This window comes from Perna viridis, chromosome 14, assembly GCF_037379345.1.
Source record: "Perna viridis isolate PV_CMFRI_1.1 ecotype Kerala chromosome 14, ASM3737934v1, whole genome shotgun sequence".
In the NCBI taxonomy this organism is placed as follows: Eukaryota; Metazoa; Mollusca; class Bivalvia; order Mytilida; family Mytilidae; genus Perna; species Perna viridis.
The window spans coordinates 14,646,799-14,673,438 of NC_142458.1; the positions used below are offsets into that span (position 1 = coordinate 14,646,799).

Here is a 26,640-nt window from a genome sequence, read left to right on the forward strand (position 1 = left end):
ATGATATGAAAGAGTAATCAAGGGAACCAAGGTTATAGCGGTAATCAAAAGAATGTAATCCAGGGACAAAGACCAGACATGGAAAACAGACATACACAACAAAGAACATAAAGTAATTAAAATCATACATACAAAGTAACAAAAGTAAATGAGCAACTCGGACTCCACTAAAAACTGGGAGCATGAACCAGGTGCACTGGTAGGGTAAACGTCTTCTGCTTTTCTAGAAACACCCGCCGAGTTGCTCATAAAAAGTCAAGTCCGGGGTAGACAAACGAGGGAAGGAAATCTATGACCCATTGAATAAATCAGTTCTCATGGTGCTGATGGATACACCATAACATCCACGAGTTCATGATAACGACCATAAAACTTCTGTAGTGATGACTTCAATCTTGTAGCAACATAACCCTGCTCCATAAGCCTATTTGTTAGAGTTCTAACGCGATACAAAAAGTCTGCGTAGTTTCGGCAAGCTCTGGCATAACGTATGAGTTGTGATATGAACACTCCATACGCAGGCGCCGAAGGGATGTGAAAAAAACATCATTTTGATCATTTAATTTGACTATTTGCACCATCAGAATCAAGGAAAAAAGGAAAGATGTTCTGTATTATTTTAGTAAACTGCTTTAAAATTTCATTGATATGCACTGAAAATGAATGTGTCAAGGGCAAATATCTCTAAATTTTCTTTAAAAAAAAATAATTTAAAAATCTCATTTTTCTAACATTCTGAAAAAAAATTTGAGCAAATCCAGTGATACACAGATTAAATAAATGGTCTTAATAGACAAAGCATCCTTGAATAAAATTATACTGTCCGATTGGTTGGTTTTCCCATTTTGCCAGATTCTTTCAATTATTTACACAAAAAGGTTAGACTTAGGGTAAGGGACACAACTCTTACATTAATCATTGGAACATTTGTATCCAGCATTTTACAACAATCTCATGTAAGCATCAAAGTAACTATAAACTGAATTCATTCTGTTTCAAATGAGAGCTTGATAGGCTTGGGTGAAGTTGAATATGATACATACATAAAACTGATTTCAAGAGTTATGTCCCTTACCATTGATCTATCTCCTTAATCTATGATATAATTCATACCTAATAACAGGATAACAAGACCTGTAGCAACACCTTTAGCTATCCACTGATTTTCTAGCCCTGTTAATCGCATTATAGACTCACCAAATCCCATCACAGACAAGGAGCATCCAACAGCCTGGAAATAAGACAAATATTGTACTGCAGGTTATTTTTACAGGTTCCTAATTTCACATATCGTTTCATGAAGAAAGAAAAAAAAAAATTTTTAATAGCATTCTTCAATTTTTGCAGTTTGTGTTTTTGTGAAATGTATGCACTTACGTACTAAAATTTAGTGAGATTTTATTTCTGTGCTCCCACTACTTTCTCAAATATAGTGAAAATTGAAACTTTGCAAAAATGACCAGGTATAAGGTGAGTAATAACTGATTTAATTTATAATAATAACTTTGCAATCAATATTTTCCATTGAGATTTGGTTTATTTACAGACACAAGGGAAAATGTTCATTGATTTTCTAAGATAATAACAGACTTTCCTAAAACAAAGTTTAAGAAATTTAAATACTGTGAAAGTACTATAATTTGTGGATACCAATTTTCATGGATTAGGGAATTAAACACAAGATCGTGGATTCTTGAATTCGTGGTGTTTAGGTTTTCAATAGACGAATCAAAGGAATTCTCCTTTTCGTTAGGAACCTAATTTTGTGGTTTGGCCTACCCAAGAAAACCATGAAAATTGGTACCCGACGAACAATAGTACTTTCACAATAGTATCTATGTAACCTCAATAAATCTGAAGTAGAAACAAAGGTTTTTGAAATGCTATCCAAAACACTGGTAAGTAATTAAGTAGCACTGTAGCTTAGAATCATGCAAAATGTCATTCATGGTTGAAAAGCCTACATATTTTTATTTCTGATATTTTGTTTAAAATGTCATAGTATACAGAAAGTAACATGTGGCTTTTCATATAACCCATGTTCAAAGGAAATAATAATTATTTATGTATTGAAGAATTCAAAGGGATGTAACTCTACAAATGACAATAAATTACAATAGAAACTATTGGATTTTCAATGTGAATTATCTCCTAAGACCAGACAGATTGGAATGAATAATTATAAATTTCATCATAGAGACCTATAAAGCAACTTAATAGCAAAAATAAAAATATGTAGCCTTGTTTGAGGTGTATCACATTTTACAGAATTTGCATGATTCTTTCAAAGACTGCTACTTAATCACCTGGAAATGTAAAGAAGATTAAGAGAAGAAAAAAAGGGTGTAAATATCAAGAAACAAGACAAAGTCTTATAGAGTTTTGATCCTGTTTCTCAAATTACAAATAATGTCAGAAATAAAAGTTAAATTAACTGATGAAATTTTAACCAAATTGGAAAACATGGCTTTTAAGAATGAAGTGCTTTTTTTATATTACAGCTACAAATATGTGAGTTATAACTTAAAAAAGAAATTGCTTGAACCACTTGAATCCCATGAAACAGGAAGACAATATTAGATAGCAATCAAAATTGCTTAAAATGTATGGCCAGTCTATATAAACGTGATATAGCCACAAACTAAATTTGAAATCGATCTGTCCAGCTGAATGGCAGATGGGAAGAATAATATACAGACAGACAGAGCGATTCAAATATAACACTCATTGAGTTGGGTATAAAATATTGCACCTGAGCAAAACAGTAAATGACTCCAAGACTTCCTCCAATCCGACCTCCCATTACGTGGGACAGGAGGAAATAAACTCCGCCTTTCCCCATCTTACACCTCTCGCAGACACCAATACCACTGAGGGCGACTACTGTTACAATGAATACAGCAGATAGAATGATAATTATGGTCATCCATATCCCTGCATTACCCTGAAATATATAATATTACATTTACAAATTGAGTACAAGCACATGTACAACAATAAGTGTGTAATTGTAGGTATTATAAATCTACTGAAAACCATATCTTCAACATCATTACTCCATTTAGGTGATCACTGAAAATGATATAGCAAACTCTCAGGGAAAGTCATGTTAGCCATTAACGATGATAATAGGATATTACTAATAATTGGAAAGATTGAATAACTATACTTTTTGATCATGAGTGCAAAAGAACACCGATATTTAAGTACCAGGCCATATACAATTCAGACACTGTCTATGGTAAGGTGATTCTTGGTGTAAGAACCCATGGATCAGACAATGCTTCTTTGGTCTATATATTTTAATAAGACAATAGCATATTCTATATTTAAATCTGGACTTTTAAGAAAACTATACTTCAACCTCCACTAAAATCAACCAAATCAAACCAAATCAAGAAAGATAACTCTTACAAAGTGTTAATTTAATGTAAATTTTATCTCAAAAGTGCAACAACCAAATGTTAAACTTAGACTGGTTAAGTGATCTATAACTGTTTCTGAACAAGAAATAAAACTGAAATCAATGGATTTTTGAAATGCATGAATTACCTCCTGTCTGATTTTTAGAAAGACTGCTACTTAATGAGTTCAAGGAACTTGTTTCATGCAGGAGTTAATTCTTCAAATGTTCTTTGCACTAGTAGTTATATTTTAGTTAATCACAATAACAAATATATTATTCTTTTAATCATATGTTTTTTCTCTATATTTATTGTTATTTTTTTAAAGAAATAAATCATTGAAGTGTAACATTTAATCAATGTTTAACTATGGGCTGGCAACTTACATGATGTATGTGGCATTACTTTAAATATTGATATACATGATCAGCCTGTGGTAAAACAATGATAAAATGGAGTTTCCATGATTTATTTCAATTTTAATAGGACTAGATTCATGATGTTTTTTTAAAAGACACAGCCTATTGTGAAACAAAAAAATGGTGCAAAAAATCTATGAAATCTGGTAAAACTTCTCTATGATTTTGGTCATATGTATACAAATGTATCAAGTTTTACAATGGTTGTGGTCTAAAGAGCTTTGAAGGAAGTCATATTAGAAATTCATATAAATTTTTAATCAAGTGATGGATAGATAAGTATACCATAATATGTTGAGACAGTCAGAGTGTGAAATTACAGAATTTATTTAACATATGATTTATGCAATATATCAAGTGTAAGTATTTGTAAGAATTAGGCAAAATGGAAATCACGCAGGTCAAAAACTAACCGATCTGACAATGTAATATTGCTGAAGGATACCATCTCTATTTGAAAAGACCATTATTTGACCTCTGTAAAACTGGCTTTGTGCAGAAATTTTTCAACAGAATTTTAGAAAAAAATAGGTTTTTGACAGAGTTATCTGCCCTTGAAATGTTCATTTTCAGTGCATTTCAATGATATTGTAACTCAATGGTCCAGCACGATATGGAAAATCTTGTCTGTTTGCCTTGATTCTGATGATGCAAATAGTCAAATTACACTATCAAAATGATGGTTTTTTTCATACCATGCTTCACCTATTGCCTGATTCTTACAGGGACTGACACTTACACAGGGAACAATTGATAATTCATAAATATACAAATATGCCAATATACAAAGTGCACACTGTGAAACCTGCCTAAACTAGACCTCTTTTTGACTTGAAAATTGGTTTGGTTTCAGACAAGTGTTTGGTTTACCAAAATTCAAAGTACATTTAATCTTTTTAAGTAGCACTCCAGATAAGAATCATGCAAATTGTGATTCATGTTTGGAAAGCCTACATATTTTTATTTTTTTCTATTTTGTTTGAAATATTTAAGTAAACAGAAAGTAACATGCGACTTTTCATATAACCCTTGATCATAGGAAATAAATATTATATAGAATGCACTGTAGTATTCAAAATTAAGGGAGAAAGCTCTGTAAATGACACAAAAATACAATATAAACTATTGTATTTTCAATGTGAATTATCTGCTAAAACCAGACAGATTGGAATGAATAAATATACATTTCATCATATAAACCTATAAAGCAACTTAATAACAAAAATAAAAATATATAGCCCTTTTTTAGGTGTATCACATTTTACAGAATTTGCATGATTCTTACAAAGACTGCTACTTAAGTGTCTGGTTAAGACATGTTTTTCTTTTATTTTTCAGGGTTCTGTTTAGACACGTTTTACTGTATGATACTGTCAACATACCACAATCCATCCCATACGTAAGAAGATGATGACTCCAATGAGGTTGATGAGACAGGACGTAAATACTCCGTCCCATGTCCCAAATAGGACAGGTTCCATGATGAAGAAGTTGGCCTTCCACCATGGTCGGTGTTCAGATAAATTCTGTAAAAAAGATCAATAACTCATAAGAATAAAAGAATAGAGACTCTTTTAACAACTATGTCCAAAGTCTTCTGTAAATAGGGGCTTTCAAGATAAGGCAACCTAAGAAAAATGAAATCATACCCATTTGTCTATACTGAATTTTCAACTGGTTCATTAAAGACATTGTAGTTCACATAAACCTCAGTTCCCTGACAATTAATGGAACTTCAAAGATGATGTTTTCTTCGGTTTTGACAATGTCATAGGAGATTTGTGATAGATGCCAAATGAAACCAATGCAGGAAATAATTACCACTTTCTCTTTGATAATAAGTAGATGACCTTTACATTTTAATGATTTTCAGAAGAAATAGAAACCTAATTTATGAATGAAGAGCAGGGAATTTTTTTTGTTTTCGAAACTCTGTGCCTTTCTCCAATCCACTTGGATAAGATGTACATTTCAAAAACTTGTAGAAGATTTCCCAGTCTTTATTGAACTGATGTAAGAACCTTCTTAACTAAAGACACAAGCACATACCTATTTTTAGCATGTGCAATATTAATAAAATATAAACTTTTATGACACCCTGTACAGTGCAGAGGAATTTTGGCAAGCAGAGCTTTCTAAATAGGAATACTAATCACACAATATACATGTATTTCAAAAGTGAGAAAAAAATAAACAAAGAATTGGTGAGCAATGGCTCACGAAGTTTTCCAAAAATTACACCCATCAAATGGCATGCCTACAGAGAGAATGTGTTAAAGTTACAAGCCACTGTGATGAATGGTTACTAAGAAACTGTGGGGGGAAAAATTGCTACAGACAGAAATAGTGACACAGGGACAAGGATAAGGCAGTATACCCCTTCTTCTTCAGAGTGGGGGTATTAAAACTACAGGAGAATGCAAGACTAGGAAATCTCGGATAACCTCCGATACAATTTTAATAAAAAAAAATAGGACAATCAGTCTAATAAGGGTTATTTTCAAGATATTACACTGTATTAAAATTCAGCATTGCTTTGGTGGCAACCATGTTTAAAGCGAAATTGAAGCTAATCAATTTATAATTCCTAAGCTAAAGAAGAAAATAAAGCTACAAAGCTAGAAAAACCTTACATACAGAAGACAGATGAAACAGTACAAAAAACTTAAAAAAAACAAGACTCAATGCAAAATAAAATAAATAATGGCTTTGATTTGGTGCACAGGTAGGGTAAGGTTCTAAAGGTACCCCCTGAGTTAAAAATGACATGTTATGAATCATAAGGAAGAGGAAAATTTTTAAAAAAAATGAAATAAATCAGATATTGGATTGTTAAATGTACTGACACTTACAAATCATTGGAATGTTTGTATGAACCATTTTACATCAATCTCAGGTAAACGTCAAAGTAACTTGGATTAATTTCATTCTGTTTCAAAGAAAAGCTTGAAAAACTTAGGTGAAATTGAATATTATATAAACATATCATTGATTTCAAGAGTAATGTCCCTTGCCCTAGGTTTATCTCCTTAAATGCAGGCAATTACATGTATTTAAAACAACTAAACCTGCCTACCTTAACACTTCATTCTGAATTAAAAACAAGTACAGACAGTCGTTTCTCAAAACAAGGAAATGATTTTAACCAACTGAACACTTTATTCTGACTCAAAAATAAAATCCAGATTTTGTTTTCAATCGGCAATAAAATGTTAAGAGTTGGCATTAGAAACAGATGTAGGGCCAGGAAAGTGGAAACAGTTAATTAATTCATTTTGGTCTAACATTAGTGCATAAGTGGGGTAAAATTAGCAAATGAATTTTTGGATCCACCCCTATATGAATATATGGAGTATTGTCTGTATATTCCTGATGTTTAAAGATTAAAAACAATACCTGTTCTTCTCTGAACAGTTCATTTTGTTGCTCATCACCCTGCTGATAACTTCCAAATCTCTGTGATTTCTGCTGAGGGGACCAGTTCTGTTCGTCATTGCTAAGTCCAAACCTACTCCAATCAGGAGTCTTTTTCTGTTTCTGACCGTCAGCTGACATTAATGTGGCCCTTTCTGAATCATCTGAGGACATCTTATTAACCTCTTACTTGGCATCTTTCATCACATTTTTCTGAAAATAGATAATGAACTTTGTAAAAAAAAACTGTTATCAGAAAGAACTGAAATTCAAATAATCAGTGACTAAAATTTAAAAAATATCAAGAACAATTTGACTATCTGTTTTTTAACAAAAATTTACACTTCAGACCTGACTTGATTATGGATTGAATTAGTGTTGGTAATTCTGTTGTTCCCTTATTCAATTATGAACTGATATTTAAATAGAATGACCATCCTACCGAGTGAAACCATGACATTTGAATAGAAAAAAATATTTCATATACGAGTCAAAATTGTTCTATCTTTGTTGTTCTTATATTTTTTTAACTCTGAATGCTCACTTAATCATCTTCAGGGATCTAGGCATACTAAAAATCATGAAGTACATGTATAACGAATAAAAAAATATAGTTCTATGTGTTGTCATGCTAGGTATCACACTGGTACAGGAATTTAATATGGGGCAGTATCCAAAATTGCTTATAATGTATGTCTCATCTATATAAAGCCACATGACACAACTAAGCCATCCACTCGGATCTGAGATTTTTATGCTGAAAATTTTCTACCTACATATCATTCCATATACATGTAGTGAAAAATGGCCAAGTCCAAAAAAACAGGGAGCTGATATCAGATAGTACTAAAAATTGCTTACAAGATATGCTTTATCTTAGATTCTATATAAAACCACACACCAAATTTGAAATCAATCCATCCATTTGGAGCCTACATATTTGCAACAAAATCCAGACGGATAGAATGATTGAAAAGGTGATTCCAAATTTACCACCCACTTGTTGAGTAGCAGTATAATTACTGAAAATTGTTTACAATACTTCCACTTGAAAAATTACCAGTCCTACAGTAATGCTAAATCTCCCTCATGGAGGCACTAGAGAGAAAATTCTCCCTCTTGCAGGCTGTGAGGAGCAAAATATCCCCCCTTGCAGGGACTGGAGAGAAAAATCTTCTTGCAGGCTATGAAGAGCAAAATTTCCCCTTGCATTGACTGGAGAGAGTCAAAGTGCTGATAGCACTGGTAGTTTTTGATTCCTGTGAAAATAGTAGACTGAACAAAATTTCAAAGATTATATGATGTTAAATAAAACTGTGACCATAAATTGCATTTAAAATACTATTTAAGTCAATCTATACTACTGATCAAACTTAAACACAAGATTTTCAAAAACTAGACTTTTTTATCAATTTGAATTTTCCTGCCAAATTTACTTGGATAAAATCAATGCTCTTCACTTTATGTTTATAAACTGCAAAATATTAATGATAGAATGGCTAATTTGACTTATAAATGTGTTAAAATGAAAATATTTAACACATTTTATCCCTCCAGACATATTACAACGTGAAATAAATTCCCTGAATGTAAATTTATTACTAAATATCTTTCAAGGCCAAAAATGAGTCCCTCAAATTTTGAGTTGATATGAAGACTAGATCTTAATTTTATTTGCATAGATAATAGAATATAATTAAGCTGATAATTGCAAGAAACACATTTACTTGTTATAAAAGAGGTATTGAATGAATTAAAAGGAAATACATTTGGACTATATTTTTGTGTAGTGCTTAGAAATAGTAGGGAAGTTCTAGTGATGGACCAGCGATATAAGGTATTTTGATCCTGAAGGATCAAAAGCCCATAAATCTCTTTCTTGCAGGCTATGAAGAGCAAAATCTCCCCTTTGCAGGGACTGGAGAAGAACATCTCCCTCTTGCAGTCACTGAAAAGGAAAATCCCCTTCTTGCAGAACATCACCAGAGAGGAAAATCTCTCTCTTGCAGTACGTCACTGAAGAGGAAAATCTCCCTCTTGCAGTATGTCACTGAAGAGGAAAATCTCCCTCTTGCAGTATGTCACTGAAGAGCGAAATCTCTCTCTTGCAGTACATCACCGAAGCGGAAAATCTCTCTCTTGCAGCATGTCACTGAAGAGGAAAATCTCCCTCTTGTATAATGTAACCGAAGACGAAAATCTCTCTCTCTCTTCAGGCGTCTTAAAGATTGACATGTAAGTGCATAATATAGCTAAGTAATACTAACTTTAGTGCTTTGATTTCAATTTAATATACCATTCCCATCACAATGAAGTATCCATAAATTTATCAAAAGCTATATATAATGAGTAATGCCTTTTTTACGCATGATAAAAATGACTAAATTTCTAAAAGCATACAGCTAGATCCTTGTTATTTCATTGTTCGATGACATATGTTACCAAGTGGTATTTTGTCAATGTTTATTGAACTAGCAAATATTTTGTACATAAATTGATTTAGCCAAAAAAAAATTAATTTTTATCAGGTTGGAAATCATTTATTATATTTTTGCTGAATGCAATGGTGTGAATTGATTTTGCACTTTTGCAAATACCTCACTGATGGATGATAGCTGATCAAAATAATATTAAAAAATATAAACAACCTAAAAATATTGAATTTATAATAATGTTTAAAAATGTATATTGAAGCTCCATAAGATGTGGTAATGGTTCCCGGACCTGTTTTTTTTTGCGATTTCATATCAATCTGTATAGCTTTGGCCAAATATTCCATATGAAAAGGCCTAATGACAGTAGAGGCTTAGAGCACAAGTCACAGTAAAAATTCAAATAATCTACAGAGAATTTGTTTGATACATTTATATTTAATCACAATCCAGAGATCATTCAGAAGACTTAAATGTTAATATTACAAAATAATTCAAGTAGCTGTCTTTGTAAGAATCATGCAAAATCTGAAAAATGTGATACACCCCAAAAAAAGGCTACACATTTTTATTTTTGTAATTAAGTTGTTTTATGGGTGTATATTATGAAATGTGTAATTATTCATTTTGATCTGTCTGCTCTTAGGAGATAATCAACACTGAAAATCCAGTAGATTCTATTATTGTACTTGAGTGTCATTTACAGATTTATCTCCCTTAATTTTGAAATCTACAGTGCATTCTATATAATTTTTATTTCTATGAGCACAGGTTATATGAAAAACCAAATGTTAACATCTGTTTACTAAAGCATTTTAAACAAAATATCAAAAATAAAAATATGTAGGCTTTCCTACCATGTATCACATTTTGCATGATTCTTAGCTGGAGTGCTACTTAATTATTTATTAATAACAGAATGCAAATCAATGGCATGCCTATTGACAAAAGTTAAGTGCAAACCTTCATAGACTGAGGCAAAACTAATGCAGAAATCTCAAATGCTCTGCAGAGTGCAGTTTGATACAACTGCAGAAGTTGAACCATTAACATTTAGAGCAGGTATGATCACTCTTTGCTACAGCTCTGAATTTTGATTACAGTTAAATTAAGTTGACACTGGAAAGGAATATGGCCAGAATCAACATGGCCCCTTTTTTGGCCCCTTATCTATCCCTGGTTTCAGTCACAACATCAAAAATAAATCCAAGCCTTCCTTTTGATAAAAGAGCATTTAGTGGCAATCTAAATTTATCTAAAGTGTGCAAATTTGGAGACTTGAAATGATGTCCACACTCAAGAAACAACTTCATATTTAGTCAATACATTCATTATTACATAGTTTATAATACCTAAAAATAAAAATTTGTTTCTTGGGTGTGGACATACTTTTCTGGATGCAGATATGTCTGAAAAACCAAAAAAATTTACAATTCTCAGCAGTTTTTGTAAAATTTTGTATAATAGTTACAACATTAAATAGTCATCATTTCAATGAACTAATGCTAAAAAAACACTTTTCCCTAATATTTATATATTTTACTGGGTTGTGAACAATGTTTATGTTAATACAAAAAAAATTGAGATATTTGGGCCATATTCATAACCTGATGCCCCTACTCCTTTATGGTTATAGCAAATCTATTTTAAATTCAATACCAAATTTCAAATCACTTCGGTGGCTTTCACTTGAACTTGAAAAATCCTAGTCCCACAGTAATGCTAAATCTCCTTCATGGAGGCACTAGAGAGGAAATTCTCTCCCTTGAGGCGTCTTAAAGATTGACATGCAAGTGCATAATATAGCTAAGTAGTACTAACTTTAATGCTTGATTTCAATTTAATATACCATTCCCATCACAATGAAATATCCATAAATTTATCAAAAGCTATACATAATGAGTAATGCCTTTTTTACACACGATAAAAATGACTAAATTTCTAAAAGCTTTAGCTTGTACAAGGTAAGGTGTAGCACAAACACTAGAAGTGACCTACAGGAAGAATTGGGGGGAAAAATCTCAAACATTTCAAGCTGTAATTTATAAAGTTGAAAAGATATATCTGAATTCATATCTTTCTTACCTGCCTAAATAACCATATCCAAACCTTTTGGTGTTTAAAATAGGAAATAAATTCACGATATCCACTCCTTCAATACAAAGTAAGTATTGAAAATAACATCACGAAAAGTTATTACTGACTTCTCTTGAACCATTTGTTAACAAAACTCCAATCTATTTTTAAATTCTATAATAACTTTTACATTTAAATACTGCTCTCAAGAAAGATCACATTTAATATGATTGTGTGAGTATAGTTCAACAATATTGAAAGTTTTTCCCAAACTCAATTTCAGAGATTAGATATGAAAGTATTTAAATCACCTTTGAAATAAAACAACACACAGTGACTTCCATTTCATTAGGATTTTAATTAAAAGCTAACACCTGAGGATATGGAAATATACTTTAAATATTTTAAACTAGAAATATTAATAAAATATATATAGTGAATGTGCTTGTTAAAACAGTCTGAAGTTTCAATCAATCATGACTGCCTAAATGTCTAGTTTAGTATCATTTATAGGGAAAATATTCAACAATGTTGTAGTGGAATATGCAGATGTTATTCCAAATACAAGGTGATAATGACAGAAAAGTTGGTGTGACTGTCATTTTTGCTTGATTCTAACAAAAACGGAAAGACATTTTAAAATACTGGGAGTATGGAAACTTACAGGCTGTGAGGAATAATTAACAAACAAAAATACACATTTTAAGAGATTTCCGACAAATATTAGTATCTATTAACAAAACTTATGATATTTAATCCAGCGGTACTATAAAACACGCTCACTGCCTGTACAGAATGCTATCTGAATTCCAATTAAAAGTTTAACTGTAAAAAAAATTTTCTTTTCATCAAAATTTTACTGCTAAATTGTATGTTTTGCCTGGAGTTCCTGGAAGTTCTAATATGAGGCAGGTGTAACATTTAAGAGGACGAAATTGAATATATAGATATATTTAAAAAGCTTCTTGTTGCTATTTCCCTCAACCTCTTCACTTTTTCTAGACATCTTCATCATCTTAATGGTTTGTGCCACTTCTTGACACATCTTGTCGCTAGATAGTGAGATCTGTATAACAGTCTTCATACTTGAGAAAAAGGCCTACTCTTGTGGCATGTCAGAAAACCAAAAAAAAGTATCTGAATTTAAATATTTGTTGAAGACCATATAATAAACAATTTTTAGTGAAGAAGATATGAAAATACGAAACTTTTGTATCATGGAAGTTCCAAAAGACATTAATTCCTGTCAGACTGAACATCAGGCTCTCAGTGCTTCAAAGGTATGACTTTATGTAGCATTAATATCATTATGAGGACTTCATCGTCCATTATAATTGGAATGCTCAATGAACATGGATGCCGACATGTTATATATCAAAGGTGATGCAATCAAAACATTGGTCATGATTGTTTATTGTAAAACCCTAATTGGCTTGGGAAGGTAATAAAGTTGTCAATTATGGGGTCATGGGAACATCAGAGGCTTTTTTACTGATATTTTTTGGGGGGGGGGGGGAGCGAAATATCAAGTTACAAATCGTGCACAAGAAAAATTCGCCACTTTCGAAAATCATTCGTCAATGGCGAAAATGGGGAGTGCTAGCTAAATCACTGAATATGTCCCCAAAAAATATTTAGAATAAAAAAAATATATAAACAATTAATAAAATTAATGAACAACACAATCATTAAAGCAATGGACCAATGTTACTTCATGAGTTTAAAGTCCTGGACTTTTCAACTTTCAAACAACGGCCTATTTCAGAAAAATCAAAAGTCCTCAAAAAGTGTCAAAGAATATCATTAATATATTAGTAACAGTCCTAAGCCATGGTACATGAAATATTGAGGGTCAAAGATCAAGTACCAATGCTAATTTGAACCCGTAAAAAGATTAAGGAAAAAAAGACGAATTTAACCCATCATACTAAGGAATTCCATATATTTACAGGCATTTTGTTAAATAACTAAAAATTTTAGGGATACTGAAAATGCCTGTTGATTGTAGGCATTCTATAATATGACCTAAATTTCCAGTCATTTAATAAAATGCCCCCCCAAAAAAACTCAAGACATTTTATACAAATTTTACAAAATCATTACATTAGAATACAAGCTATGACACATTTAATACTGACAATAAATACAATTACTTAGGCAAAACATCAATAAACCTTTGTACATGGCTTAGACAAGCAAAGGAAAATATCAATTGTAGCAATCCACATTTGGGTGATACTGACTGTTACAGATCAACTCTGATTTCTTACACATACAACATTTTGTATTACATCTCTTTTTCTAACTGACAGAACAGCCAGACTTTACAGTTCATTGATTATCAAATACAGACACATTACATTATTGCATCAAGATGGTTTACAAATTGAGATTGAGGGCTTTTATAATTGCACTGGGAACTCTTGTAACTAATTATATACTTGAACCAGTGGGATTTAATTAACTTTAGCTATATACAGATACTGTAGCATGCTTCTTGAAATACACTGCAAGAATAATCAACGGAACAAAGATTCTATCGAAAATCAAAAGAAGTAATCAAGGGACGAAAACCAGACATGGAGAACAGAAACACACAACTAAGAATATAAAATAAACAAGATAGTAAATACAAAGTAACAGAAGTAAATGAGCAGCTCAGACTTAGCTAAAAAATCAGAGCATGGACCAGATGCACTGGTAGGGTAAAAACTTCATAGCTATGCCACTGCTATGAAGTTCTACCAAACCAAAAAATATTCTGTAGGTTACTTAAAGGACTCTGAATCTGAAACATTCTTAAAAATAACTTGTATCAGACATCTTAACAGACAAACCCTATTTTTGATGATGTCCGTCTAGTCAGCGAGAGTATACTAGAGTAAACTCCCTGGTGTAGTTGAAACCTTATTAATCGTGACCAGGGACTGATAATTTTCAGAAAGCCTTCAGTTTGTACTGAACATCCAGCACATAAAGAATATAATCAATAAATAAATTTATTCTATATTTTATAAACTTAAATCTGTCACTTGTAACTTTTAAATCTCCTAGTTTAATATATTCCTTTCCTATACATGCTATAAGGAGAAATACCTGCACAAAAATTTGACTAAAACGATTAATTCACAAATAGATGGCTTCTACCATGACAAAAATTACATAATCTTAAATTAAAATAGAATAACATTCCTCTTTCAGCAACTTATCAATTACAAGAACATTTACATTTAAACTCCATTAAGATAAGATTTGAAAAATCTTGCAATTTATTTCTGAATACAATGAAAGTCATTTCCTGCTGAGTCTGAAGAAACCAATAAAAGAAAATCGATAACTGTAATTAACAAACATAGCTACAAAGAAATTTACTCTAACAAAAAAAGGCAATTTAGAAGAGTTATGGGAAGGCAATATGAATTTTTTTTTATCCTCAATCTCCACAAGAATTCATATTGACAACTCTCAACATTTTCTTAAATGTTAAAAGTCAAAGAATGGAAAATTGGGCAGCGTAAAGATTGGTTTTGACATTAACAATTCTAATTGCCATTTCTGTATCAATATTGACCAGTTTTAACATGTATGATGGATTCAGATGTTCATAAAAATAGAGTTCTTAATACCAAGAAGATAAAAAAGATATATTGTACATCTATCATGTCTATAAACTAAATTTGGACAGTGTTTAAGATTTTTAAAAAGTTGAAAATTTGCCATTTCTAATGATTTTATTATACGGTAAGTTCAGAAAATTTACTTTGATTGATTGATTGATAATGGTTTATCATCCTATGGCAGATGTCAATTGAACAGACCCTGCTTTGTAATAGCCCAACACTCCGAGCGGAATTTTTTTATACTGGCTCACAGATGCAACAGCTACAGTCCTTGAACCATTCCGCGCAACAATTTCAATGATTGATGACCGTAATTTTTGTTGCACGGATCAGTTCAGGTACTGTAGCAGATAGGCATATCAACCCCTTGGACACATTATTTTGACTCTGAGCTAACCAGTGGTCACTCTATCCCTTAAATACTGAGTGCTTTGCTGAGAAGCAGTTCCTGCCAATTTCAAAATGTTTGGTGTGACTTGGACAAGGATCTCACCAAAGACCTCCTGAACTCATGGCAAGCATGGTACCCTGAGAGTACTTAACCAGTTTGGGAAATTTACAAAATTTAGTAAATAACTGTACATAACTTCCACTTTAATACTTGAATCATAGTTATCGTAATTGACAAGTGGGGGAAAAAAAACAATGTCAGAAATAGTTCTAAGCATATTTGACAATGAACATGAACCAATTTGGAAATATTTTACATGCAAGGGCAAACAACTGGTTGATACATATTGTACATGTTATAAAAACAAAAGAAAACAGTATTTTCAAGCTTAGGAATAAAGAGGCTGCAATCAATATTATGATAAAATGACTGTCCCACTCTATCATTATCAGTTAAATAAATCACAGGGAATGACCCAGTGATTTGTCAATTTCCTTAGGAATCAATGCAACACTCAACAATTCTATAGATAAATGTGTAAGTCACAAATCAGAAGACATGACACTCTATTTGGTATCAAGATAAGTAATATAGCAATATTACACAGCTTTGAATAAAGGAAATTAGGATTGACACTATGAAACAATCTAAGAGATAAGAATGTGCAAAAGAATAAAAAATAATAACAGTGAAACCTGTGTAAACCCAATCCCCTCTGGGACAGTAGAATGTGTTTGGTTTTGACAGGTGTTTGGCTAATTGGCTTGGACCATACATGTACATGTAGGTGTTAACCTTCGAAAATTTTAAAGTGGGAGATCTCCAGGGCTCTAAAATTTTCTCATGGCAGGAGATTTGTTGATTTTTTGTTTTCATGACAAGTTTTTACAAAATTTAAGAATTTCTTTACAATTTTAAGTCGAAAATTAAAAAAAGTCATCAAAAATTGTGACTAAATCTCCTGCTTTGACACTGGCATGCAAGTGGGAGGTTGTGAATTTTTCATGAAATATCAGGAGGCTCCCACCGAAAGTGGACAGTATTTTGTTGGTTTACCAAATTCAAATTTTTTTTTAAACTGATATGAATTAATTGAAAAAAGTGTCTGGTTTAATCCGTTTTCAGATTTATTTACGTATGGCTTAGTAAGGTTTCAACACACTTCCTATCATCACGACACAACATATGGCCAATATCATCGAGATCACTATTTATGTATATTTTAACGAAATCATGTTTCCATACAGTAATACTGGTAAATCGTTCCCACATATAAAAGTCTGTTTATGTAAGTCAATAATTATACTGAAATCTATATACTTGATGTATAAATTAATGGCCTGAGCATCACTGAATGAAATATACATGTATGAGTGACCTTTACCAAGTATCGCAATAAGGTTTAAAATCAGTGCCTAATATTTTTAGGTTCTTTTTATACATGAACCCCAGGGACTGATACAGCCATTTGCAAACATGATAAAAGGGAAATGAATGACCTCTTGTTTAAGATCAGACCTGAGCAAGTTTTATTTTAAATTCATGAAACCTTAAAACTAATGCGGAAATTAATAAAAGGGGTTTTCAGACTAACAATTTGCCCAACCCCCCTGGATCACCCAACAAAACCACTGATCGATAAATATTGGTTGTATCAACTCATATAAGGAGACAGAGATACTTGTATCATATTTCTTAAGATAGTATAAAAAATTTAATCAATAACAAAGTTATGGAAAAGGGAGAAACTTATTCATACCATATCTTTTTAATTACTAGTGAAATTAAGTAAAATATAAATATTTTGCCTAAAATGTGTCCGATTCTTGATGACCTTGTGACTGCATAAACAAAACCTTTTCAGAAATGAAATAATACGATGTGATATACATGTAGGATTGCTTCAGATAACGGAAAAAAAACCTCATGGGTTTGGACTTAAGTCTTTTAATCATATAACTTAATATATTTACATAAAATAGTGTATTTTCCTATGGAGAACTACAATATGTATTTTCTTCTTTTGGGTAACCTTACATTTGTGTTACATTTTAATGCAGCTTATACTACAAAAATAACACAAAGTTGCATGCGTTGTCCTGCTAAGCATATACCTGTACCACTACCAATACAGGAAGTTGATATTGGGCAGCAACCAAAATCGCTTACAACATATGCCTATCTACATAAAGTAACAAACCAAATTTGAAATAAGTCCATCTATTTATAGCAGAGAAACAAATGTAGCAGATACAGTTGCGACGGAAAAATTCCAATGGATGGACAAAGTGATTCATATATTACACTGACTCTAGAAGCGGCCTGTGGGGTAAAATTGCATTTGTATGTCTATTTTCACAACACAACCTGCATAAAACCAAAAGTTAAAGCAAGTTAGCAGACCATTAAGAAGCAATTGGATGACAAATTTAAAGCCAATTTCAGCATACCATTAAGCAAGAAACAAGAAATTAATTTGTTTTAGCCTGAAGTACAGTACTACACTATTTATACTCATGAATTCCTTAATCAGACAATTCATGCTTTTTTCTGAGATTTAAATCAAATTTAATCTTAAATGAAGCTGAATGAGTGTAGTCAGCATTTCTACTACTGTAAGTTATAAGCCAATCAATACCTTAATTAATCTATGTTGACATCAATGGCGTCTCTCGTTACAATATCTATAGAAATCAATACGGTATCGTTGTGAAGCAATAAAATAAAAACACAATATGATTTGGTTGTTTAAGATACGTTATCTTACTGAACTGATGTGAAATGCTGCCATACTAACTGAAAGTTGAACTTTAGGCCCATAACTACAAATACAATTTTTTTTTCTTTTTTTTTGGGGGGGAGAGGGGGGAGTCAGAGAGGGGTTATTTAGACAAGGTTTTCCTGCACGACTTTAGTAGAGCCTTAGTGCTTCAGCAATTTTTATCATGTTTTTAACAGTTTTTAACATAATTATTTTGTTTCCAGATGGGAGGAGGTTTACTATTCAAACCCCATCCCCACCCATCCCCCACCTCATGCCAACAGATTTCTTCTGCATGTATGCTGGGAAGTGTCTGTACAGTATGGTTACATTTATGAGCAATGTTTATTCAAATTTACTTAAACAGAAAGTCAGAAATAGATTCAGTTTTGCAAGTTTAGATACTTGTAGGTATATCTGTTCTCACATCATTGTTACTTTAAATATCTACATGTACATGTATACCTCTATAAACTTATAATACTAAGTTAAATTCATGAACTACGAAAAAATTATAGATCAAGGTGTACAAATTTCTCTAAGCCATCCAGAATAAAGTCAAAGTAAAGTAAAAATATGGTTTGGCCATATAATAAATTGGTAGTTTACATAACTGGTTAATTGTCTAAGGTGTACAAAATATACCTGTACATAGTAGTACCTTAAATACAATTTTGTTTGGTCTTGCTCTGTCATTTTCCAGAACTCTGAGCCGTACAAGAGTGTTGAAAGTATGCAACTCTGGTATAAGTTTAAGTTTTGTTACTAATATAGCAATACAGCAAAACTTGAACTGACTCGAGTGCTGGAAAATGACAGAGCAAGACCAAACAAAATTGTCAACATTTCATACCAAGTGTTTAAAACGTATCTTGCAAATATTCTGGTCCAATGACTCTGAGTGCTGGAAAATGACAGAGCAAGACCAAACAAAATTGTCAACAATTCATACTAAGTGTTTAAAACGTATCTTGCAAATATTCTGGTCCAATACCATCAGTAATGAAGAACTATTGAGAAAATGCAACCAACTTGACATGGCAACAATACTGCTGAAAAGAAGATGGAAGTGGATATACTTCTCACACCAAAGTAGCCTTAAACTGGGCACCAGATGGCAAAAGAAAGTGACGGAGACCTAATACAACATGAAGGAGAACCATAGAAGCTGATATGAAGGACAGAGACCAAACCTGGGGAACTGTTGAAAGGATGGCCAAAGACTGTCACCAATGGAGATCCTTTGTTGCTGCCCTACTTTTCTACATGCCAGCAGGCTTAACTGGCAGTAAGTAAGTAAGTAAGTACATGTATATAATACTTGTATTTGAATTTGACATCCAGGCATTATCTCAGTCATGGAATCCATGGGTTGGTTTATAAGCACAAATTTGAATGTTGTTTACAATTTCAAAGATCCACAAAATAAAGTATAACAGAATACATGTAGCATGTGTAGCTTCAAACCATGAAAATTGCTCATTCAATTCTTCATAATCATGAAAACAAGGTATTACTTGAATTTGGATTTTTTTTGGGATTCTACATGTAACTATAAATAATACTTTGTTGGAAGTACAAGTACCTTGAAAATGCATGGCCATGGTAATGTGAATTTTCATACTCAAGAGCCATAAGAACTTTCGTATTAAACATGTATAATGTGCAATGAAACCTATCTCAAATGAACCCAGAATAATATGAAAACCTGTCAAAATCAAACTTTGTGAAAACTTGTCTAAATGTGAAAACCTGTCAAAACCAAACTTTGTGAAAACTTGTCTAAATGAGAAAACCTGTCAAAACCAAACTTTGTGAAAACTTGTCTAAATGAGACCTCTTCTGAAGTCCTTTCATGTCTGTTTTTAATGACATGGTTGAGAAGCACACATTTTGAACCTGTGTAAACTGAACACCTGACAAAACTGGACAAAACATTAATACAGGAGGGGGTCAGTTGAAACAGGTTTTGCTGTATACATGAAAATACAAATAACAAAAGGGGTACGTTTGCTAATACTGGTTTCAGGCCTACAATTTTGTCAATATTTTAACTTACTATCTGAAATTACCCATTTACATAATTTAAAGCTAAAATATTATCTGAATCCTATTATACATAAAATACAAGCTGTTGTGTCATAATTGAGTCAATATGAAGTTGCATAATACTACTTCTATACAGGTTTCAAAGAATTTTCACAAAAATTAGAGGTTTAATCCAAAAATATAAGAGTACTAACTTCAAACAATAACATATTTTGTCAGGAGTTGTAATGCTACAGAAAGCTATTTTTGTACAAATATCAAAGATTACGAAAAATGCACTATATATTTTCTTCATAAAAATGTCTGATGAAATAATCTATTTCACCATAAATCAGCTAACTTTTTTATTTTGCTTTATTTTCATTTCAATTTTAGTGCAAGACACGCACAAACTGCAATAAAACTATTTTTAATGAAGGCACATATTCAACTACAGTAAGTTATGTAATCTTCAAGTTTATTCTGGACACTTAAGTTTTAGGGGCTGATTTTGATATTCGCTGAACATACTCCTTTACAAACCAAGAACACTCACATGCAGGGGTAAAAATTAGCAAATACAAGCAGGTAACCCTGACAATATTTTTGTTTAATATTTCTAATTGTTCAACTAAATTTTACCCAAATGTTTGGTAGCCCAGCTCAAAATCAAGTAGCCATGAGCTATTGCATGACTGCTAATTTTTATCCCTGCCATGACAGGAACAGTAACAATGACATTGAATCCATTGTGTTCATGTCGTTTTGACCATGAAAAGTTATTAACCTTGAACAGATTGTGACTAAGTTGTAGAAACAATGGGATAAAGGAGTGAGAATATACAATGTATTATATAAATTTATTCAACTTTTCTACCAGAACACCTATATAATGTGACTGATTTGCATTGTTGATGGAATGTCACACATGAGAAAAACACACATTATTTTTCTCTATAATAATATAAACCCATTCAATAACCGATACTATAAATCAAACTGAAATAAATTCAATGGCTTGTAAATGCTACAGGTGTAAAATACACGTCAAACATGGCTGTTATCGTAGGGATAAAAAATGAGAGTACAATGAAACCTGTCTGAATTGAACCCCGTTTGGACTACATGTTTGGTTTTGTTTAGGCAGGTGTCTGGTTTACACAGGTTCAATGGCTTTGATACTGGCAATGTGAAGGGACAAATTCATAAGATGTCTTTTTTTACGCAGGTTCAAAGGCTTTGATATAGGCATGAAGGGTCTAATTCATATGACGTCTGGTTCCCACAGGTTCATTGGCTTCGATACTGGCATGAAGGGACTAATTCAAAAGACGTCCAGTTAACACAGGCTCAAGGGCTTTGATAATGGCAAGAAGGGTCTAATTCATAAGACGTCTGGTTTACACAGGTTCAAGCACTTTGAAACTGACAAGAATGACTAATTCATAAGATGTCTGGTTTACACTGGTTCAAGGACTTTGATACTGGCAAGAATGACTAATTCATAAGATGTCTGGATTACACAGGTTCAAGGACTTTGATACTGGCAAGAAGGACTAATTCATCAGAAGTCTGGTTTACATAGGTTCAAGGACTTTGATACTGGCATGAAGGACTAATTCATAAGACATCTGGTTTACACAGGTTCAAGGACTTTGATACTGGCAAGAAAGATTAATTCATAAGACGTCCAGTTAACACAGGTTCAAGGACTTTGATAATGACAAGGGTCTAATTCATAAGACGTCTGGTTTACACAGTTTCAAGCACTTTGAAACTGGCAAGAATGACTGGGTCTAATTCATAAGACGTCTGGTTTACACAGTTTCAAGCACTTTGAAACTGGCAAGAATGACTAATTCATAAGATGTCTGGATTACACAAGTTCAAGGACTTTGATACTGGCAAGAAGGACTAATTCATCAAAAGTCTGGTTTACACAGGTTCAAGGACTTTGATACTGGCGTAAAGGACTAATTCATAAGACATCTCGTTAACACAGGTTCAAGGGCTTTGATAATGGCATGAAGGGACTAATTCATAAGAATTCTGCTTTACACAGGTTCAAAGACTTTGATAATGGCATGAAGGGACTAATTCATAAGAATTCTGCTTTACACAGGTTCAAGGACTTTGATACTGGCAAGAAGGACTAATTCATAAGACGTCTGGTTTACACAGGTTCAAAGACTTTGATAATGGCATGAAAGGACTAATTCATAAGACGTCCAGTTAACACAGGATCAAGGGCTTTGATACTGACATGAAGGGACTAATTCATTAGACGTCTGGTTAACACAGGATCAAGGGCTTTGATACTGGCATGAAGGGACTAATTCATTAGACGTCTGGTTTACACAGGTTTAAGGGCTTTGATACTGGCATGAAAGGACTAATTGATACCAGAAAATCAACACAAAAACATACATATAATTAACAGTACATAAAATATGTATATCATTTAAGCCCAGTTGAGGCTTGTAAAGAAGCTTCATTGCAGATCTGAATATGAAGCGAGAGTCAGAAAAGGACTACATTACAGATCAATAAACATTTCCAAGAAGCCATCAAGACTCCATAATTCAACTTAGAATATCATAAAGTTCTTCTATAGTGACTGGCATACTTAAGCTGGATTCAAATAACTAGAGGTGCAGACAGACCAATGAATGGACAGACAAATTGATCACTATATACATATACATGTACCTCCTACTTTGAAAAGCATGGGGTAAAATGTCAAATTTCATGTAGCCAATGTGTACCCACTTGTATTTAAAAAAAAAAACTACTTTTAGATTCTTAGGTCATCTTAAATAGCAATAGTTCTACATCAGATTCAATAAGCTGCACATGTTATAGAAATTTGAAACCTCTGACAATGACATACAGTCATGATAGTACTGATCAGACTAGCATGTCAATTAGGTTACTGAACAAATCAATACAGAAAAATTCTGTAGTAAGAAAAAAAAACACAGGGATTAATGCTAAGCTAGGATTCTCCAAGATGATTGATGGCCAGAGTGCCAATGATGAAAGTTAACACTATCAGTATGGTAAATTGCCTTGTTTTGCACATACATTTGTAAATTAGGCAAAAAAAGGTCTTGTTTCCTGCTACCAGCAAGAAAAAATAGGGCATTAAGGTAGGGAAACTATTTCATTTCTTCAAAAACATTCTATATTTAGTTAATAAGGAAACAGTCTGGACTCAATGCTCGAGTCAAAATGACCATAGAATGTATAGGGTAGGCACCAAAAAAATGGGGGAAATAGGGAAACAGGAAACAGACATATTATTTGTTTGTCTTAAGAGTTCATGTCATAAAGAGATGTTTTTACAAAATTGGTTTTTAGCTAGGAGGGGTGCATTTATAGACTACTCAGCTGAAATACATTTTTTCTTTAATCCTCAATAGGAAACTTAAGATCTTTAAAAAGGTTCATATTGTAAAATTCCTAAGTGCATGGGCCTGTAATGTGAAATTAACAAAATTTTTTATCTTAGGTAAAATAAAATCCAATTCCTTATAGTCAATATTTTATTCAATTTAATTATAAACATGAAGAAGATGCCATTTTGTTATAAACGCTTACCTGGCGGAAACATTTTATATCAAGGATTATTACCGTCCATATCTTGACCCCATGTTCCAAGCTCATAGCAAAAATAGCTTTAATGCTAAACTTGAAAATATTACATATATAATACATATTAGGCAAATATCACTTATATTTGCAATTTTGATTCTAATAAATACTATTGTAAACCAATAGTATAATGTACAATTTATACATGTACATGTATGTACTGTAAATGCTCATTAACATGTAATCACATTTATATACATGTATGTAATTGAGCATTCCCATAATAATAGCAATACCAGTAATTAATATCAGAATAAAACACAAAAAAATGACAAAATTACCTTATAGAACCGAGATGCTAAATCACTACAAATTATTCCATTTAGAATGAGATAAAAAAATCTTTTCAACAACTACAATATCACTGTTACTGCTAAGATGTGACCTTCTGAGAGTTTCTTTCAGTGTCAACATCCATTTATTGATTGGAAGCAAATACATTTCATTTCTACATGATTGGCAGAAATTCACACAATGTATTGATTTCTATGTTACATTAACAGCTGTGGTTGTTGTCAATAACAGGGGAGGTAACTTAAACTTAATATATCTAATCAGGGAATTGTGAAAAAGGGAGGTAATTTTAGGAAAATGTTTCTTTTTTACATGTTTGGCAGAAATTTACACAATTTATTGATTTCTTTGTCCAAGTTCTACATGCACATGTATGCAGGGATCTCCATGGATTAAAATGAACACATTGCTCACTCTCCAGTTGGACAAATTTTCATCGTATCACATGTTCTTTCAAGCAGAAAATTAATTGCTTAAGAAAGTATGATAAGTTTAAATGAGACATATTTAATAGCACAAGATTCAACATAGAAATTTATAATTTAACCACAAGAACTAAAGTCAAATGTTGTTTTCGTCCAAATCTGTATCATTAAACAATATTTTAAAGCTTTTGGGAGTCGATCCATCACCCTTTCAAAAAGTAACGCAAATTGGAATGCTTTTCTGTGTCAGATAAATGCCAAGATCTTTAAGACATTGTTGTTTAAATTCATGATCGTCTTCCCTCCTCTCCGATCTTTCTCAAATTTAATCAACTCTTGATACTTTCTTTATTTTATCAAATAAAAAGTTTTGCAAATTCTATTCATTAAAAAACAGTAGATATCATTCAGTTTATTTGAATCTTGTTGATTTTGCCAACATTGATAAACGCGAATTTGACCAATCCAAGATTTGTTTACACATGCATTTCACTCCATGACACATTACACCCAATTGCCAAACAAAACATTGTATTACCATTATAATAAACACACGCGCCAATCATATTGATTTATGACAGGTATAGGTGATTAATATGCACAGGTAATTGCGAAATACATTGTAGATTTGTAACCTGTGATGCATATTTGAATACATGGCACACTTCAAATGAACACATGGCACTCGTTTTTAATTCATGGTGCAAGGAAAGTAACACATGGCGCAGCGCCATGCAAAAAGTGGTCATGGAGAACCCTGTGTATGTGCATGTACCTAAATGTAGGCCCTAAGTCAGAAATGTACTGTAGGGTCCTGGACCTAAATACAATTGAAAAACACACCAGTCAAGGAAACATTAGTTAGCTTTGATGATTAAATACAAATTGAATCTTAGCTTTTTCAAAGATAGGGATGGTCAAAATGTTTACTAAAATGACGTAATCAGCTTATCAAAACTGGACAATTTGACACAAATACATTTGCAACCATGACAACCCATAGTTCCTCACGAATGCCGGACATTTTCGTTCATACACATTTCGGACCATGACAGAACTTTATATCAAAACAAATTTTACCATTTTGGAAGATAATGATTAAAGCGCTGACAAAAATGTGAAAGGACTTACATGTACATGTAGGTATTTGAATTCATATGTTTCTTCAGGAACGTTTAAGGTTTTACCTTCCTCACATTATTCTATTTTCAAATGTACATGTAGTAACTTGCAATTCTACCCATATACATGTACATTTGTATTTTGACAAAAATAAGATCATACCAGCTTACATTCCTTTACAGCTTTCCAGTTTTCACTTAAGGAGGTAGATCTAGGGTAAGGGACATTACAACTAATATTCGTGTTAGTAAACTTTCACGAATTTTAGTCAATGGACTGATTCGTGGATACTAATTTTCGCAATATTGACATCACTGAAAATTAATATTCACGGATCTACGACTATCTTGTGAAATAAAATGTAAATAAAAATGAGTTATCTTTCTTTGTTTTGTCATGTCTTCCTATTGATATCCCTCCTATATGATGGGGAACCGCCATCTAATGCATAGTTATTGACTTTGTCTTGTAAACTGCCTATCAATATTTATGGGTGAATGAATTTAATGCTACAAAACATTATTTTATTGTGAATTAAAAATAAATATTTTATATACCTATCTTACGTTTTTTTTTTTCAGGTATTAAGACGAAAATTAA

General features: G+C 32.2%; 1 protein-coding gene across 7 annotated transcripts in view; it reads right to left on the reverse strand.

Moving 5' to 3' along the window:
- LOC148598323 (solute carrier family 12 member 8-like) overlaps positions 1-26,640 on the reverse strand; it is a 60,708-nt gene that overhangs the window by 22,732 nt on the left and 11,336 nt on the right. For 4 of the 7 annotated variants that reach the window (XM_088560392.1, XM_088560391.1, XM_088560393.1 and 1 more), the window contains exons 2-5: positions 7,220-7,450; positions 5,206-5,349; positions 2,753-2,944; positions 1,114-1,231 (exon numbers count right to left, since the gene is read on the reverse strand). In XM_088560392.1, the coding sequence (XP_088416518.1) occupies positions 1,114-1,231; positions 2,753-2,944; positions 5,206-5,349; positions 7,220-7,411 (646 nt within the window). In that variant the 5' untranslated portion in view covers positions 7,412-7,450. Of the gene's footprint in view, positions 1-1,113; positions 1,232-2,752; positions 2,945-5,205; positions 5,350-7,219; positions 7,451-9,504; positions 9,771-11,754; positions 11,907-24,480; positions 24,640-26,640 lie in introns of those variants that run through there. The other 3 variants (XM_088560388.1, XM_088560389.1, XM_088560390.1) reach the window with 3 other exon arrangements.